The sequence below is a fragment of the Musca domestica genome, unplaced genomic scaffold (assembly GCF_030504385.1).
Source record: "Musca domestica strain aabys unplaced genomic scaffold, Musca_domestica.polishedcontigs.V.1.1 25, whole genome shotgun sequence".
NCBI lineage: Eukaryota > Metazoa > Arthropoda > Insecta > Diptera > Muscidae > Musca > Musca domestica.
The window spans coordinates 1,279,946-1,300,581 of NW_026712277.1; the positions used below are offsets into that span (position 1 = coordinate 1,279,946).

At 29.8% G+C, this 20,636-nt stretch overlaps 1 protein-coding gene across 1 annotated transcript in view; it reads right to left on the bottom strand.

Annotated features, from left to right (window-relative positions):
* The window catches only part of LOC131802931 (UNC93-like protein), an 80,130-nt gene that overhangs the window by 13,619 nt on the left and 45,875 nt on the right, over positions 1 to 20,636 (bottom strand). The window contains exon 2 of the mRNA XM_059123717.1: positions 5,987 to 6,467. Coding sequence (XP_058979700.1) covers positions 5,987 to 6,390 — 404 coding nt within the window. The 5' untranslated portion in view covers positions 6,391 to 6,467. The remainder of the gene's footprint in view (positions 1 to 5,986; positions 6,468 to 20,636) is intronic.

Consider the following 20,636-nt stretch of genomic DNA (forward strand, 5'->3'; position numbering starts at 1 on the left):
TTTTTAATATTTTTTTATTGTCCTTCTTTCAGTTTGGATTTTTAAATAAAAATTTCTAGGTCCTTTTTCAAACGTGAATTTTTAAAAATATTTTTAAGGACCTTCTTCACGCGTAGATTTTTAAAAATATTTTTCAAGAACCATCTTCAATCCCTGATTTTTTTTAATATTTTTTAAAGGACCTTCCTTAAAAATGAATTTTTTTTACATTATTTTTCAAGGATATTCCGTTAAAATGGATTTTTTTAAATTATTTTGGGAGTGGAATTTTTTAAAATTATTATTCAAGGACGTGTTTTTTTTGTAAATTATTTTTCAAGAGCATGGATTTTTATTTATTTATTTATTTATTTATTTTTCTTTTGAGGACGTAGAATTTTTTTTTTAAATTATTCTCCAATGGCCTTCTTTAAACTTCGATTTTTTTCCAAGCACTTAAACGTGGATTTTTTAAATTATTTTCTAAGCACCTTCCTTTAACGTTTGTTTTTTTAATTATTTTTCAAGGACCTTCGTCTTGCTTGGATTTTTTACAAAAAATTTTTTTCCAAGTCTACCCTCAAAAATATTTGTCCACACATATTTCCCCAAGACTTTCCAGATCGTGATTTTAAAAATATATATTTTTTTAAGAATATTAAACATCGTGGATTTTTTAAATATTTTTTTCCGACTATCCAGAGTCTGAGCTTGTTAAAATCTTCACCACCAGCAGGTAAGAACATAGCCTTTTTTAAAAAATTTTCTCATGACTATCTAATAACGTATTTTTTTCAAGGGTGTTTATAAGCAGACTTTTTTATTGTTTTTTTTTTTCAACTTTTATTTGAGAGGCGTGAATTGTTTTCAACGGCTTCCCAAAACCGTGAATTTTTCAAAAGTATTTTTTCCATGACTCTTTAAAAACACCATTTTTTATTTTTTTCCTTCACTCTCTAAGGACGAGGATTTTTTGAATATTTTTTTAAGAACAATATACAAACCTGGATTTTTAAAAAAATAATTCTCCAAAATAATCTAAAAGCGTAGTTTTTTTAAATTAAAATACAATTAATATTTTTCTTTCATTCAGCCTTTTTATATTTTTTATTAAAAGTGTTGTTCGAGCTCAACAAAGACCTCAAGCTCGAACAACACATGTTTTAGTACAATTAAAATATTTTTTTACGATTATCTCAGTGCATTTTTTTTAATTTTATTTCCGGGTCTATTTAGAAGAATGGATTTTTAAAAAAATATTTTTTTCTTGGCTATCTAGAAGAATGGATTTAATTAAATTTTTTATCAAAAATCATTTGAAAACCTTGATTTTCAAATATTTTTTATGGAAAATATTTTTAAATTAATTAAATAAACTGCTATAAAAAAGCATATTTTTAGGTGTTGTGATATAAGCAGCAGATTATTATTTTTATTTGATTATACATCATTGGGATCAATATTTCAACCCCCATCATCTCTCTAATAAACTACATTGAAATGCTTTTATTTATAACCAAAATTCTTTTGTCAATACCTAGTGAACTTCTCGGTATTGTAACCCTTCTTCTCTTAGATATTTTCCCCAGAACTGTTCCCAATTTTCTCGTCTCAACGGAAATTCCATTAAGAGTAGTATAATTTGCAAAGGAAATTTGCTCACATATTGTTCGCCATAAAATAGAATTTCCTGAGCCTCAGCTCAGAACTGAACACAAGCCCAAGACATTTCAATAGCTTTCTCTCCCCATTCACAGGAATTTGTCAACGCAAATATTCTACGGATATTTAACTTAATTTCCTTCTTTTGTGCATGACAAAGCATGTTGCTTTTGTCGATCTAATAAATCTAAATTAAAGAAATCTTCTTTTCGAGATGGCAAATATAAATATGACCTTTCTTTGCGCACAGCTTCAATTTTGTGCCCCGGCCAATATTGGCACAGACATAGATGTGGTGTTGTGCCTAAAAGTATGCTATGGCATGTTTATTAGAGATGAAAAAAAAAAACACAATCTCTATTTATGCAATAACAAAAGAGGAGGCGTGGGAGTGTTTGCTTTGACTCCTTGGTGAGACGACCCCTTTTAGCCATGGCCCACAAATATTAGTTTTCATCAACATTGGCTTCGCAGCTCATAAATATGCGCATAAATTTTGCCATCCTCCTCCTACTCCCCTCCCACGAAATATGATGAAATAGATACTCTGAATTTCTGTGAAGATATTTGAGAGCGCTGTGTTCTTTTTGTTTTTGTTGTTGTTGTTCATTACAACATTTACCAAATTTGATAGAAGTTAATATTCCCAGCCAATCGTTGTCTAAGACTGAAGTGTTATTTTCTCTGTTGTTGGCAAACAAAAAAGCTTTTAATAGGATTTTCCGTGCGCTCCCCTTCCCTTTCCTCCCCTATCGAACTCCAGTCGTTCTCTCTTGGAGGCTTAACAGTTTATTGAAAAAAGCAATAACAATAAAATTTTAGTTTTATGATTTTATATCGTCTCTAAATGTTTGATTTGCTCTTAAGGACGATTTTGTTTTGTGGCATTGCCAAGGCAGTAGTAATGTCTCAATATGGCAACGTGCCTTTCTGGCCATAAAAGCCACACAATAATAGTTCGATAGGTTAATAGGCAATTTTTATATTTTTGCCATTTTAGGCTAGTGTTATTGGCAATCGAAGTCGATTGATATTTGATTTTATTTTAAAGTTTCTAGAGCATATGTTGAGGCGTGCGAATGTGGGATCATTTCATTGCCTACTTATGAATTCATGATGGGAGAGAAACATAAAATGGTATTATTGTAGCACACTTTTAGGCTAAGAATTCACAATTACTGGGACAATTAGGAAGGATAATGTCTTGAACATTTTTTAAGTAATATTCTAGAAAAGGGGATTTTTTGGAAATATTTTGTAAAAGTGGTTTAATAAAAAACACTATTTCCAAGGACTTCCAAAAATTTTTTTTTTTTTAAATAAATTTAAAACATGTTTCAAAAAGTCATGAATTTTCGTGGATTTTTTCAGACATCAGCTATAAGGGTGTTTTTAAATACTTTTTCAATTAACTTCTTGGAATAGAGACTAGTAATAAACGTGGATTTTTTGAAATTAATTTTTCTAGACTAGTAATAAACGTGGATTTTTTTAAAAATATTTTTTTTAAATATTTTTTTTTATTTTTGGACATGGATTTTTTAAAAATATTTTTTTGTGAGTCTCAATAGACGTGGATTTTTAAAAATATTTTTTTCATGAATCTAAATAGACGTGGACTTTTTTAAAAATATTTTTTTTAAGTCTAAATAGACTTAGGTTTTTTATAAAAATATTTTTTTTCACGAGTCCAAGTAGACGTGGATTTTTTAAAAAATATTTTTTCGTGAGTCCTAATAGACGTGTATTTTTTTAAAATATTTTTTTGCGAGTCTTAATAGATTTTCTAAAAATATTTTTTTTTGTTAGTCTAAATAGAAGGGATTTTTTAAAAATATTTTTTTCAAGACTAGTAATAAACGTGGATTTTTTTAAAATATTTTTTTCAAGACTAGTAATAAACGTGGATTTTTCTAAAAATATTTTTTTCAAGAGTAGTAATAAACGTGGATTTTTTAAAAATATTTTTTTCAAGACTAGTAATAAACGTGGATTTTTTAAAAATATTTTTTCAAGACAAGTAATAAACGTGGATTTTTTTAAAAATAATTTTTCAAGACTAATCATAAATCTGAATTTTTTTAAAAAAATATTTTTTCAAGACTAGTAATAAACGTGGATTTTTTAAAAATATTTTTTTCAAGACTAGTAATAAACATGGATTTTTTAAAAATATTTTTTTCAAGACTAGTAATAAACATGGATTTTTTAAAAATATTTTTTTCAAGACTAGTAATAAACGTGGATTAAAAAAAAATATTTTTCAAGACCAGTATGTGGGTAATGTGGGTTTAAGAAAATATTTTTCAAGACCAGTAATAAATGTGGGTTTAAAAAAATATATTTTTTCAAGACTAATAATAAACGTGATTTTTTTAAAAAAATATTTTTTCAAGACTAATAATGAACGTGGATTTTTTAAAAAATATTTTTTCAAGACTAATAATGAACGTGGATTTTATAAAAAATAATTTTTTAAGACTAGTAATAAACGTAGATTTTGTAAAAATTATTTTTAAGACTAGTAATAAACGTTGATTTATTAAAAATTATTTTTAATACTAGTAATAACCGTGGATTTTTTAAAAATAATTTTTAAGACTAGTAATAGACGAAAATTTTTTAAAAACAATATATTTTTTCGAGACTAATAATAAACGTGAATTTTTTGACTAACAGTAAACGTTTTCAAGACTAACAGTAAACGTGATTTTTTGACTAACAGTAAACGTTTTCAAGACTAACAGTAAACGTGGATTTTAAAAAAAATAAATTTTCAAAATTAGTTATGAACATAGATTTTTTAAAAAATAATTTTTAAAGACTGATAATAAACGTGAATTTTTAAAAGAGAAATTTTCAAGGCTAGTAATAAACGTAGATCTTTTGAAATATTTTTTTTTTTTTTTTTTCAAATATAGAATTTAAAAAATATATATTTTTCAATATTAGTAATGAACGTGGATTTAAAAAGAATAATTTTTCAAGAATAGTAATGAACGTGGATTAAAAAAAAAAATACTTTTTTAAGATTAGTAAAGAACGTGGATTTAAAAAAATCAAGATAAGTAATAAATGGGGAATTTTAAAAAAAAATATTTTTCAAATCTAGCAATAAACGTGGATTTTCAAAAAAAATAATTTTTGAAGACAAGTAATAAACGTGGATTTTTTTAATAATTTTTAAAACTAGCAATAAACGTGTGTGTCTTTAAAAATTATTTTCAAGACCGATCGCCTTTTCAAGGACTACCTTAAAATCCAGAAGAAAGTAATTATTTCAATGAAAACTTTAAAATGTGAATATAAAAAATATGGACTTAAAAAAAATCCTCAAGGCCTACCCAAAAATCTCAATATTTCATTTTCATTTATTTTTTGTTTTCAAAATATCTCTTCAATTAAATAGCTTAATACAAATTTTCCTTATTTTTTATCTCATTTAAATAAACAAATGATCGCCGGGCAATTAAAGTTCTATTTGTCTTCATTCAATACTTTTTTTTGGGTCAATTTTGGCCATAAATTACAGCATACTTTAAGGGGTTGACTAGAAAACAGCCATTAATTCTTGCATTTATTTAATTTTTTTTTCATGTTGCCCAAGAAACCCCGACAAAAACAAAAGTTAGACCCAAGAAAAAGCTTTAATGGCTTTCATTTTGTAGATTTGGTTACGCCGATGATGAAATCCCCAACAAAAAAGGGTTTCATTTTAATTGCATACTTAAGGGGGCATTGGCTTTGAACATTAAAAAATTTGTTTTCTTGCAAATGACTTTTCATTGGACAATAAATGGGCATTTGGAAAACATTAAATTCCGGGGGAAGTGGAGTTTATGAAGAAACAAAGCAATTTAATTTATGTTTTTTTTGTTCGTTCGCCTACAAGTATGCTTTGGATTTGACAAGAGATTTGTCTCCTTTGCCAGGAAATATATGATGCCACTGTGGTCGTTTTCAGGGTCATGTCATGAAGTTATAAATTTTGTTTTATTTTATTTTTATGGTGTTCTATTTTTGTGGCATGTGTCAAAAAAATTTGACATCCACATTTTTGGGAAAACATAAAATTTTTGAAAAAAAAAAAATTTTTGAGGTTATGCAGAATTTGTGTTTATGACAGATATGTCCATAAAAATGGGAAGTGGCTTGTCCCATTTTAAAGAGACAATTTTGAAATATTATTAAAATTTCTTGTGACATTTATGTTACGTATGAGGGAAGGAGGTGTGGAGGGATTTTTCTGCATGGCATGAAAATAAAAAAATTCCGAGATTTAAATTTGTTATCCTTTTTCAAGGATTAGTTTCTGATAAAATGATTTTTTTTTTGCCCAACTCACCTTATCACCGACATTGGCAGGAATATATTCGACAGAATTAATGACCCATAAATGACAGCCAACGTTGTGGTGCCCAATGCCTTATCGGAATTTACCGAACTCTGGAGATTCGAGGTGCCATGGAACGCTGTGAAGTGTATCATAAACGCCAGACCAATAACGATAACATTTTTGGTAATGACAACTCGTTCACGCTTTTCATATTGACATGGACTACTGGCGGCGACAGTGCCGGTACGTGATGGTATTTCATTTGTGGCTGAGCGGCCATTGCCGAAATCTGTGTCATCTTTTTCTGGTCGTGGTTGGCGTTGTTGTTGCTGCTGATATTGATTTGTAGCAATTGGAGAAGATAGTTCTCGATCCAATATGTTGTCCGCCATTGATGGTGGTGGTCTATCCATTTGTGGGGCACGTGCCAAAGATTGTTGTGGGTGGTGATGTTATTGTTTGGCAGGGCAGGGGAAATGTTTTCGATGAACTGAAAATAAATTGAAAAAGGAAAACAAACAAATGTCAGAGAGACGTGGATTTAAAAAATTCAAATTTAAAAAATATTAAAATTATTTTTTTCGATAATAAATAATAAACGTGGATTTTTTAAAAATATTTTTTCAACGACTAATAACAAACGTGGATTTTTTAAAAATATTTTTTCAACGACTAATAACAAACGTGGATTTTTTAAAAATATTTTTTCAAAGACTACAAATAAACGTGGATTTTTTAAAAATATTTTTTCAACGACTACAAATAAACGAGGACTTTTTAAAAACATTTTTCAAGGACTACAAATAAACGTGGATTTTTTAAAAATAATTTTTAAATGACTAAAAATAAACGTGGATTTTTTAAAAATATTTTTTCAAGGACTACAAATAAACGTGGATTTTTTAAAAATATTTTTTCAAGCCTAAAAATAAACGTGGATTTTTTAAAAATTATTTTTTTAGGGACTAAAAATAAACTTGGTTTTTTTAAAAATATTTTTTTCAAGGACTAAAAATAGACGTGGATTTTTTAAAAATATTTTTTCAAGATCCACAAATAAACGTGGATTTTTTAAAAATATTTTTTCAAGATCCACAAATAAACGTGGATTTTTTTAAATATTTTTTCAAGATTCACAAATAAACGTGGATTTTTTAAAAATATTTTTTCAAGATCCACAAATAAACGTGGATTTTTTAAAAATATTTTTTCAAGATCCACAAATAAACGTGGATTTTTTAAAAATATTTTTTCAAGATCCACAAATAAACGTGGATTTTTTTAAATATTTTTTCAAGATTCACAAATAAACGTGGATTTTTTAAAAATATTTTTTCAAGATCCACAAATAAACGTGGATTTTTTAAAAATATTTTTTCAAGATCCACAAATAAACGTGGATTTTTTAAAAATATTTTTTCAAGATATACAGGTAAACGTGGATTTTTTAAAAATATTTTTTCAAGGATCTCCAATAGACATGGATTTTTTAAAAATATTTTTTCAAGATCCACAAATAAACAAGGATTTTTTAAAAATATTTTTTTTAGATCCACAAATAAACGTGGATTTTTTAAAAAAATTTTTTCAAGATCCACAAATAAACGTGGACTTTTCAAAAATATTTTTTCAAGGATCTCCAATAGACATGGATTTTTTAAAAATATTTTTTCAAGGATCTCCAATAGACATGGATTTTTTAAAAATATTTTTTCAAGATCCACAAATAAACAAGGATTTTTTAAAAATATTTTTTTAGATCCACAAATAAACGTGGATTTTTTAAAAATATTTTTTCAAGGATCTCCAATAGACATGGATTTTTTAAAAATATTTTTTCAAGATCCACAAATAAACGTGGATTTTTTAAAAATATTTTTTCAAGATCCACAAATAAACGTGGATTTTTTAAAAATATTTTTTCAAGATCCACAAATAAACGTGGATTTTTTAAAAATATTTTTTCAATATCCACAATAAACGTGGATTTTTTAAAAATATTTTTTCAAGATCCACAAATAAACGTGGATTTTTTAAAAAATATTTCTTCAAGGGTTAAGAATAAACGTGTTTTTTTTTAAATATTTCTTCAAGGGTTAAGAATAAACGTGGATTTTTTAAAAATATTTCTTCAAGGATTTAGATTATTTTTAAAAATATTTTTTCAATTCTTGTAATATACGTGGATTTTTAAAGAATATTTTTTCAATTCTTGTAATATACATGGATTTTTTTAAAAATATTATTTCAAGATCCACAAATAAACGTGGATTTTTTAAAAATATTTTTTCAGGACTACAAATAAACGTGGATTTTTTAAAATTATTTTTCCAAGGACTAAAAATAAATGTTTTAAAATTATTTTGTATTAGTAATAATTGTAGATTTTTTTAAAATATTTTTTCAGTCTAGTAATAAAAATATTTTTTCAAGGTCTAAAAATGAAAAAAATGATAAAACTGAGTTCATTCACATTAAATTGTGGTTGATGTGTTTCGAAAAAATAATAAATCTGTCATTGGAACAAATGACGTACACGTTTCAGCGGACTCACTCTAGGCGGACATCATTTATAATCTCTCTCCATCATTTGGATTGATGTGGAATTTTGGACAGCGGCTGTCATGTGATGTTAGTTCAATGGCTGGATGGAGCACATCAAGCAGGTCAAAAAAAAACATAAACATTTGAAAAAAGTCTCAATGCTTTTATGCAGCTTAAACCTGCTCTCAACCTAAATTTTTGAAAACTCTCTTTAAAAAATATTTGGAAATTAATACAAATGCCATACTTTCAATGACAAGCAAAATCTTTGATTTCAATTCAAAACCAAATACCTGATAGTTAATTCGAAATGCAAAGGACATTTGTCTCTAATGAATTTTGAAGGTATTTTCCAAAAAAAAAAAAAAAAATTGCTACCCATAAAGACCACACAGACACTCACACACTTCATTGGAATTAAATCACCCGCAATGCAGAAATGGCTACAGGGGCTGAAGGGGGAGTCGTAGTACCACCCCTGCAATGTAACACTTGAATAAACTGAGCGGAAATGGCCAAAGGGTTATGAATTTCCCAAACCCCATAAGTGAAAGTATGTCTGTGTGTAAGGGTTTCAATTTTTGTTTGAGGAATATTGAATATGTGTGTGTGTATGTAATTGAATATATGTGTGTGTGTGTGTAATTGTACACTGTCACCGGTCTCTCACAGGTGATGATAATGTGGTAACCACACTTTCCATGTTTTTTTTTTCCTTCCTCGTTCTGCATATACAATGCAGCAATGCAGGAGGGTATCCACCTACCTCCCCTCCTCCAAAATATGGCCATTGGGCCATTTCTGCTTGAATGTAAATGACTTTGGGGCACTCATTGAGGCATATGGCTCGATGCGGTTGGGTATATCGAGAAACTGCCACACGCTCATCAACATCGTCATCATCATCATCGGAATTTTCCATGGAAAACTCTTCGATGGGTCGTTATGTGAAAAAAGAAAAAAAAATTGAAACAAAAAATCGTCATGAATTTCAATGGCATTTGCTGTTGGGGCTAAGGGCAAAAGTCGTAAGTATTCCTCCACCCCACCCTATTCCACCTCATCACCCTCAGCCTCTTAGGATTCATAGACCGAAATGACACATTTGGTGTTCAGTTTTCGCTTTTTTTCGTTAAGTTTTGCCTTAAGTAATGGAATTTATTCAACACCTGTTCAACAATTTTGCGGATGAGGGCAGTGGGCCGATGGGGATTTTTTTTTTTTTTTTGAAAATAAATTATTTTTTTGGAAAATTTGAAAATTGTGAGAAAAATTGTGCAAAAGGTACCAAATAGTGTGCCATGGTGAAGGGTTAGATTAGGAATTTCCCAAGCTTCAATGGGAGTTACTGTCGGGGTATGTGGACACAATAAGGCTCGACTGGTGGAATATTATAAGAGATAATTACAAATAGTACGAAATTGTATAAAAAAATGTCTCATGGCGAACCTCTTTCAAATTTTAGATCTCTAGCTAGGGTAAAACTAGAAATCTAAAATTCACTTTTAAGGTCCTGAAGGCTAGAAAAAAAAATTGAAAGTGCTAAAAAGTACTCAGGAAATGAGGGCAGGGGTCCTATAAAGCTAGAGATCTAAAATTTGAAAGAGGATAACTTTTAGAGACCTGAAGGCAAGAAAAATCTGGGTTTGTGGGAATTCGAACTAAACAGTATTGAAAGTACTAAAAATTACCGATGGGAAATATGATTTAAGAATTGAAAGAGATTTTTTAGGGGCCCGAAGGCAAAAAAAAAATTGGGTTTATGAGAATCCGAACTTAAAAATATAAAAAAGTGCTAATAGTACGAAATGGTACCAAATACTGTGTCATGGCGATAGGGTAAAGCTAGAGATCTAAAATTTGAAAGAGAATCACTTTTAGGCTCCTGAAAGCAAGAAAAATCTGGGTTTGTGGGAAATCGAACTATAGAGTATTGAAAGTGCTAAAAAGTACCAAAAGTACTAATAAGTACTCAAGAAAGGAAGGCAGTGGGCCGATGGGAAATTTGATTTAAAATTTGGAAGAGGTTTCTTTAGGTCCCGGAGGCAAAAAGAAATCTGGATTAGTGGAAATTTGAACTGAAAAGTATAAAAAAGTACTAATAGTACGAAATTGTACCAAATAATGTGTCATGGCGATAGGGTTGAGCTAGCGATCTAAAATTTCAAAGAGGATCACTTTTAAGGTCCTGAAGGCAAGAAAAATCTGGGTTTGTGAGAATTCGAACTAAAGAGTATTGAAAGTAAGAAAAAGTACCAAAAGTACAAAAAAGTACTAAAGAAATAAGGGCAGTGGGCCGAAGGGAAATTTGATTAAAAATTTTTTTGGGGTCCCGAAGGCAAAAAAAAATGGATTTATGAAAATTCGAACTAAGAAGTATAAAAAGGTGCTAATAGTACGAAATGGTACCAAATAATGTGTCATGTCATGTTAGGGTTAGGGCTAGATATCTAAAATTTGAAAGTGGGTCACTTTTAAAGTCCTGAAGGTTAGGAAAATCTGGGTTTGGGAGAATTAGAAATAAAGAGTACAAAAAAGTACCAAAAGTACAAAAAAGTACTCAAGAAATGAGAGAAGTGAGCCGATGGGAAATTTGATTTAAAACTTGGAAGAGATTTTTTGGGGTCCCGAAGGCAAAAAAATTGGGTTTATGAGAATTCGAACTGAAAAGTATAAAAAGAGTACTAATAGTACGAAGTGGGACCAAATAATGTGTCATGGCGATAGGGTAAAGCTAGAGATCTAAAATTTGAAAGAGGGTCAGTTTAAGGTCCTGAAGGCTAGAAAAATTTTTGTTTTTGTGAATTCGAACTAAAGAGTATTGAAAGTACTAAAAAGTACCAAAAGTACAAAAAATACTAAAGAAATAAGGGCAGTGTGCCGAAGAGAAATTTGGTTTAAAATTTGGAAGAGATTTTTTAGGGTCCCGGAGGCAAAAAAATCTGGGTTTATGAGAATTCGAACTGAAAAGTATAAAAAGAGTACTAATAGTACGAAGTGGGACCAAATAATGTGTCATGGCGATAGGGTAAAGCTAGAGATCTAAAATTTGAAGGAGGGTCACTTTTAGGGTACTGAATGCTATAAAAATCTTTGTTTGTGCGAATTCGAACTAAAGTGTATTTAAAGTACTAAAAAGTACCAAAAGTACTAAAAAGTAATTAAGAAATGAAATTTAAAAAAATGAAAATTTAAAATTTCGAAGAGATTTTTTAAGGTCCCAAAGGCAAAAAAATCTAGATTTGTGAGAATTCGAACTGAAAAGTATAAAAAAGTACTAATAGTACGAAATAGTACCAAATAATTTGTCATGGCAATAGGGTAAAACTAGAGATCTAAAATTTGAAAGAGGGTCACTTTTGGGGTCATGAAGGCAAGAAAAATCTGGATTTGAGGGAAATCGAACTAAAGAGTATTGAAAGTGCTAAAAATACCAAAAGTACTAATAAGTACTAAAGAAATGAGGGCAGTGGGCCGATGGGAAATTTGATTTAAATTTTGGAAGAGATTTTTTGGGGTCCCGAAGGCAAAAAAAATCTGGGTTTGTGGAAATTTGAACTAAAAAGTATTGAAAGTACTAAAAAGTACCAAAAGTACAAAAAAAGTACCAAAGTAATATATCAAGCTGTAAGTTCTTTGAATACCCTCCACTATTTGCAAAGATTTGGCATTTTTCAAAAAAAAAAAAAAATAAAATAAAATAAAATCCGTTAAAAATTCTGTTAAAATCTTAAAAATACCGAATGTAGCCGTCATATTTGGGTCTATACGACGACGTGGACCTGCATAGTCATCGTTTGTCATAAACCATAACAATATTCAAATTCGAAACTTGAATAAAAAATGCGGTGAATAATGTATCTGAAATCATCAAAATACCGAATATCGGGAGGTACCGTTATATGGGGGCTATACGAAGACGTGGACCTGCACAGAAAATTTGGTATCACAGGCTGTAGAACCCAATACGAACTTCAAATACCAAATTTGAAACAATTCCGGTGAATAATGTCGCTAAAATCATCAATATACCGAATATCGGGAGGTACCCTTATATGGGGGCTATACGAAGACGAGGACCTGCCCAGACAATTTTCTGCCATAGGCTGTAGTACCCAGTACGAACTTCAAATACCAAATTTGAAAAAATTCCGTTGAATAATGTCGCTTAAGTCACTAAAATAATGAAAAATAGGGAGGTACCATTATATGGGGGCTATACGAAGACGTGGACCTACATGGCCCATTTTCTGTCTTAAGCTGTAGTATCTATTACGAACTTCAAAAACAAAATGTGAAACTATTCCGGTGAAAAATGTCGCTAAAATCATCAAAAGACCGAATATCGGGAGGTACACTTATATGGGGGCTATACGAAGACGAGGACCTGTACAGACAATTTTCTGTCATAGGCTGTAGTACATGTTACGAACTTCAAATACCAAATTTGAAACAATTCCGGTGAAAATTATCGCTAAAATCGTCAATATACCGAATATCGGGAGGTACACTTATATGGGGGCTATACCAAAACGTGGACCTACATGACCCATTTTCAATACCAAAAGTCCTGCAGACATAATACACATTTGAGTACAATTTTATCAATCTACTTCATTTCGTTCGGAAGCTAGAGTGATTTACACCGACGGACAGATGGACGGAAATCGCTAAATCGACATAGAATTTTTTGCTGATCAAGACTATATATTTACTTTGTGGGATCTAAAATATATTTTTCGAGGTGTTACAAACGGAGGGTATAAAAATTGGAAAAAAAATCGTGCTCGCCTCAAGAAAAATGTCCTAGATTGAAAAAACGAATTTTTAAAATACTCTATTTTTGAAAAAGTACGTTTTGGTACCAAAATACGTACAAATGGTAACAAACCCAGCTGGGATTTTTTTAAGCAATTGAAGCATAAAAGAATCTGGATTCCTGTGGAAAATACGAAATTCATGATTTGATCTTTTCGAATTGTCACACAAACCCAACTTCCACGAAACTTGTGACCAAAGGCTATTCAAGGAGAGAACCGCAAACTATAAATAAATGTCTTAATTTGTAGAAGAAATTAATTCCATGAAAAATTATTTTCCTGAACATTTTCAGGACATGTTGTGCCCTCAAAAAAAAAATAACCACAGGAAGAAAATAATTCCTTGAAAATGTTTTCCTTCCGAACACCTCCCGATCTTCCAAGAATTCCTATTTTCAGGCAATGAAAGACGACATGTGACCAGAAAAGTCGCCACAGAAACCCACTGTGAAACAACAGAGTCTTTCAAATAGAATATATTATTTGTGTGTATGTGTGTGTGTGTGAGTGTGTACATTGCGCCACGGGGATTATGACACATACATGCACACACACACACACCCTCTGATTCCAAGAAGTCATGTGCACAATTTGGCATAAAATTGAGTTTTCAATTTTAAAACGATTTGACGAGATTTGAACTTATTGAGATGCAGCAGATTCCAGTGAAGGAAAGTGTATTGAATATACATTTGTGTGTGTGTGTCTGACACATATTATTAAAAATAAATTAATAAATAAGAATTTTGAGGAATAATACACCACTGAAAAAAAATTATAATTTTCTAAGGAGAAAAATTATTATACCCTCCACCATAGTATGGAGGGTATATTAAGTTCGTCACTCCGTTTATAACACCTTAAAATACACATTTCAGACCCCACAAAGTATATATATTCATGATCAGCATAAAATTCTATGTCGATTTTGCAATGTCTGTCCGTCAGTCCGTCTGCCCGTCTATCCGTCTGTCCGTCTGTGGAAATCACTCAAGCTTCCGAACGAAATGAAGTAGGTTGATAAAATTTTACTCAAATGTATATTATGTCTGCAGGACTCTTGGTATTGAAAATGGGCCATGTAGGAACACGTTTAAGTATAGCCCCCATATAACGGTACCTCCCGATTTTCGGTATTTTGATGATTTCAGCGACATTATTTACCGGAATTGTTTCTAATTTGGTATTTGAAGTTCATAATGGATACTATAGCCCGAGACAAAAAATGGGCCATATAGGTCCACGTCTCCGTATAGCCCCCATATAACGGAACCTCCCGATATTCGGTATTTTGATGATTTTAGCGACACTATTCACCGGAATTGTTTCAAATTTGGTATTTGAAGTTCGTAGAAGACACTACATCCCAAGACAGAAAATTGTCTGTGCAGGTCCACGTCTTCGTATAGCCCCATATAACGGTACCTCCCGATATTCGGTATTTTGACGATTTTAGCGACATTATTTAACGGAATTGTTTCAAAGTTGGTATTTAAAGTTCGTAATAGATATTACGGCTTAGGACAGAAAATAAGCCATGTAGGTCCACGTCTTCGTATAGCCCCCATATAACCGTACCTCCCGATAGTCGGTATTTTGATGATTTTAGCGACATTATTTACCGGAATTGTTTCAAAATTGGTATTTAAAGTTCGTAATGGATACTAGAGCCTATGACAGAAAATCATCTGTGCAGGTCCTCGGCTTCGTATAGCCCCCATATAACGGTACCTCCCGATATTCGGTATTTTAATGATTTTAGCGACATTATTTATCGGATCTGCTTCAAATTTAGTATTTGAAGTTCGTAATGGATACTTCAACCTATGCCAGAAAATTGTCTGTGCAAGTCCAAGTTTTATAACCCCCATGGTACCTCTCTATATTCGGTATTTTGATGATTTTAGCGACATTATTCACCGGATTTGCTTCAAATTTGGTATTTGAAGTTCATAATGGATACAACGGCCTAAGACAAAAAATGCGCCATGTAGGTCCACGTCTTCGTATAGCCCTCATATAACGGTATCTCCCTATATTGGGTATTGTGATGATTTTAGCGACATTATTTACCGGAATTGTTTCTAATTTGGTATTTGATGTTCGTAATGGATACTACAGCCTAAGACAGAAACTGAGCCCTGCAGGTCTACGTCTTCGTATAGCCCCCATACAACGGGACCCCCGATATTCGGTATTCTGATGATTTTAGCGACATTATTTACCGGAATTATTTCACATTTTGTATTTGAAGTTCGTAATTGATACTTCAACCTTTGCCAGAAAATTGTCTGTGCAGGTCCACGTTTTATAGCCCTCAGGGTACCTCCCTATATTCGGCAATTTGATGATTTTAGCTACATTATTCACAGATTTTTTTTTCAAGTTTCGCATGTGAACATTGTAAAAGCTTATGACAAAAGTTTCCTATGCAGGTCCACATCGTCGTATAGACCCTAATATACGGCTACATTCGGTTTTAAGATTTTAACAGAATTTTTAATGGATTTTAGTTTATTTTTTATTTATTTATTTATTTATTTTTTTTTTTTTTTTTTTCTTTGAAAATTTACCAGATTTGTTCTAAATGGTGGAAGGTACTCAAAGTTCGGCCCGGCCGAACTTATAGCTTTTTTTTACTTGTTTTTATATAAAAAAAAATAATTAATCTCTAATTACAAGCTGCCCAAATAGTTCCATTTTTCTTCAAGAGCTTATCATCTCCAAATTCTATTTCCAATTGAATTTTCTCCATGTCACGCCTCGGTGCATCTATGGAAAATATTTATTATTTCTTAAATATATTAACTTTGAATTAATTGCTTTTGTTTTTCTTTTTTTTTATTATTGATTTCATTGACCAGGCCAGCCCGACAGCCATAAAAGTTCACTGACTTGGTTATTAAATTTAGATTTAGATGTCAATGGCTTATGTCTCTGAGTCAGTTGTAAATATGAATTTAATAAACAAAAAAAAAAAAAAACAATATTGAGTGACAGAATTAGATGAGAGATTAAATATATTGACGATGCATGAAAGAAAATAATAAATAACCATAAATATGTATAAAGAGATACAATTTTGGGGGAGGATAAATGTGAAATTATTCAGAACAAAATAATGAAGATGGATGACAAAGTAGCGAAAAAGAGCTTAACGTCCTAAAGAAGAATAAATAGCCTATGGATGGACGGGTTTATATACAGGGTGAGATTAAAGAAGCTGTAAGTTCCACCGGGTTGAACTTTGAAGACCCTCCTCTATTTGGGACGATTCTGGTAATTTTCAAAAAAAAAAAATAAAATAAAATCCGTTAATTTATTTGTAGTCCTTGAAGAAATATTTTTAAAAAATCCACGTTTATTTGTAGTCCTTGAAAAAATATTTTAAAAAAATCCACGTTTATTTGTAGTCCTTGAAAAAAATATTTTTAAAAAATCCACGTTTATTTTTAGTTCTTGAAAAAATATTTTTAAAAAAATCAACGTTTATTTTTAGTCCTTGAAAAAATATTTTTCAAAAATCCACGTTTATTTGTAGTCCATAAAAAAGTATTTTTAAAAAATCCACGTTTATTTGTAGTCCTTGAAAAAATATTTCAAAAAAACACGTTTATCTGTAGTCCTTGAAAAAATATTTTTAAAAAATCCACGTTTAATTGTTGTCCTTGAAAAAATATTTTTAAAAAATCCACGTTTATTTGTTGTCCTTGAAAATATATTTTTAAAAAATCTACGTTTATTTGTAGTCCTTGAAAAAATATTTTTAAAAAATCCACGTTTATTTGTTGTCCTTGAAAATATATTTTTAAAAAATCTACGTTTATTTGTAGTCCTTGAAAAAATATTTTTAAAAAATCCACATTTATTTGTAGTCCTTGAAAAAATATTTTTAAAAAATCCACGTTTAGTTGTAGTCCTTGAAAAAATATTTTTAAAAAATCCACGTTTATTTGTAGTCCTTGAAAAAATATTTTTAAAAAATCCACGTTTATTTGTAGTCCTTGAAAAAATATTTTTAAAAAATCCACGTTTATTTGTAGTCCTTGAAAAAATATTATATAATTTCCAATTTCGTACTATTTGGTACTTTAGTACCCATATCCGAGAGTGTTCAATAAATTTTGACCCTCTCAAAATTAAAAGAAAAATCCTAAAAATAATTTACCTTTACATATCCCTACAGTATCTCACACAACACAGTGCTCTTTACATACATGTGTATGCGTGAGCTATTAATGGCTGTAACAGGTGTCTCCCTTATAATTTTATAAATATATATTTCACAAAAAATAAATAAATATATATATATATATATACAACACAATTTATCTCTCTCCCGTTGAGTGTGTCATTATTCCAACAAACGTTGTCTGTGTGTGTGCTCGACAAAGTCAGGTGAAAGGGAGTACGACAATTTATTGCAAAACACACTAAAATAATGTGTGACGCTGTGACGCTCTGTCAGTTTGTCAACTCAATAAAAATGTAAACAATTTACGATGCTCACAACGTGTTTTTCATGTCCTATCATGTTCAAGTGATGTGAAATGCCAGCACTTTGCTCCCCCTTCGTCATGTGGCAGGAGGGGGTAAAGAGCGGGTGAACTGAAAGTGGCAGTGATAGAAAAACATCAGCCATAACTAACTGATGTTGGTGGCCCAGTTTAGCATCATCACCGATGTTGTTGTTGTAAATATTGGTGATGGCTTTTTTTTTCAGAACGACTTATAATTGATGACTGGTTGTTTTGGGCGGGGCAAATGTTTTGAATTGTTATTTATGCTCGAAGCCATGGAAAACAGAATGTGAAGTATATTAGCCAAGAGGTGATAAAATTGGTTATGAACTCGAATGGTGGAAAAAAAATTACGACAGTTTGTATTTATTTTTTTTTTGTTATAATGGAGGTATTAAAGGTTAATAGTATTTGATGTTAATCATGGGGTTATTTTAAAATAAATATTTACGATACTTATACAACAAAAATATAAAATAGGCTTTTAATTAAGATTTTTTTAGGCCACAGATGTTCTATTACAGTGCGAGATGAAAAAACTGCAACCAATTTCAGACTGCTGTCATTTCAAAGCCACTCGTCCGACAGTTGTTAAAATATTCCAGTGACAGCTCATTATTTTGTTTACAAGCGTACAAAAGCAACGTGGATTTAAAAAAAAAAAAAACATTTTTTAAAGGACTACAAATAAACATATCTTTTTAAAAAATTTTTTTTCAAGAACTAAAAATAAACGTGGATTTTTCAAAAATATTTTTTCAAGAACTAAAAATAAACGTGGATTTTTTAAAAATATTTTTTCAAGAACTAAAAATAAACGTGGATTTTCTTCAAAATATTTTTTCAAGGACTAAAAATAAACGTGGATTTTTTAAAAATATTTTTTCAAGAACTACAAATAAACGTGGATTTTCTTCAAAATATTTTTTCAAGGACCAAAAATAAACGTGGATGTTTTAAAAATATTTTTTCAAGAACTACAAATAAACGTGGATTTTTTAAAAATATTTTTTCTAGGACTACAAGTAAACTTTGCTTTTTAAAAAATATTTTTTCAAGAACTAAAAATAAACGTGGATTTTTTAAAAATATTTTTTCAAGGACTACAAATAAACGTGGCTTTTTTAAAAATATTTATTCAAGAACTAAAAATAAACGTGGATTTTTTAAAAATATTTATTCAAGAACTAAAAATAAACGTGGATTTTTTAAAAATATTTATTCAAGAACTAAAAATAAACGTGGATTTTTTAAAAATATTTTTTCAAGAACTAACTATAAACGTGGATTTTTTTTAAATATTTTTTAAAGGACTACAAATAAACGTGGATTTTTTTTAAAATATTTGTTCAAAGACTGCAAATAAACGTGGATTTTTTAAAAATATTTTTTCAAGGACTACAAATAAACGTGGATTTTTTAAAAATATTTGTTCAAGGACTACAAATAAACGTGGATTTTTTAAAAATATTTTTTCAAGGACTACAAATAAACGTGGATTTTTTAAAAATATTTTTTCAAGGACTACAAATAAACGTAAATTTCTAAAAAATATTTGTTTAAGGACTACAGATAAACGTGGATTTTTTAAAATATTTTTTCAGGGACTGCAAATAAACGTGGATTTTTTAAAAATATTTTTTCAAGGACTACAAATAAATGTGGATTTTTTAAAAATAGTTTTTTCGGGATTCTTAATAAACGTGGATTCTTTAAAAAATATTTTTTCAAGGACTACAAATAAACGTGGATTTTTTTAAAAATATTTTCTCACGATTCTAAATAAACGTGGATTTTTTAAAAATATTTTCTCGCGATTCTAAATAAACGTGGATTTTTAAAAATATTTTCTCGCGATTCTAAATAAACGTGGATTTTTTAAAAATATTTTCTCGCGATTCTAAATAAACGTGGATTTTTTAAAAATATTTTCTCGCGATTCTAAATAAACGTGGATTTTTTAAAAATATTTTCTCGCGATTCTAAATAAACGTGGATTTTTTAAAAATATTTTTTCGCGATTCTAAATAAACTTGGATTTTTTAAAAATATTTTCTCGGTCTTTTTCCGTTATGACGCCTAAAAAGAAACATAAAATTTCGTTTTAGGCAAAAATTGTCAATAGAAGAAATATTCTACACAAAGTATTACTATAAATCTCTGTAAAAATTATAAAATCTGGGGGTATCTATGATTAATTTTCCACCCCTTTCTCCCTCATAAAAATACCTCCCACATGATTAATGTATGCATAATATCCTCATCACTCAGTAATTATCTGTCACCAGGATTAAGGCAAACAATTTGGCCAAATTAGGCTATTTTAAATTTTACTTAAAACCATTAAAAACCCATAGGAGATGCTTTAACTGTCGTTGGCATTTTAAGGAATATTTTGTGCAGATTTCTTGACACTTTAGTGACAAAAAAAAGGAAAAACAAAATTACTACCCTGCCTAAATTACGGTCACGCTTGTCATAAAAAGGAAAAAATGTATAAAATCCCACACGCTAAAATGTTTATGTTTTATTTTAAGCGAAAATTTATGGTCATCGCTGGTCTCCAAGTGACATAAAAATGTTTAGCATTTGGTTGTCGTCACTTTGGAGTTGGTTTCTGTTTTAGATATGAAACAGAGACAGGAAATCACATTTGTACACCCCTTCACACATGGTGAAAATGAAAGGTCCAGCAATAAGGATAAGTTAAGGAGTTTTCTGAAAAGGATTTTTTTAAAGACACCAAAACCTAATTTTTCACATAATATTAGGAGA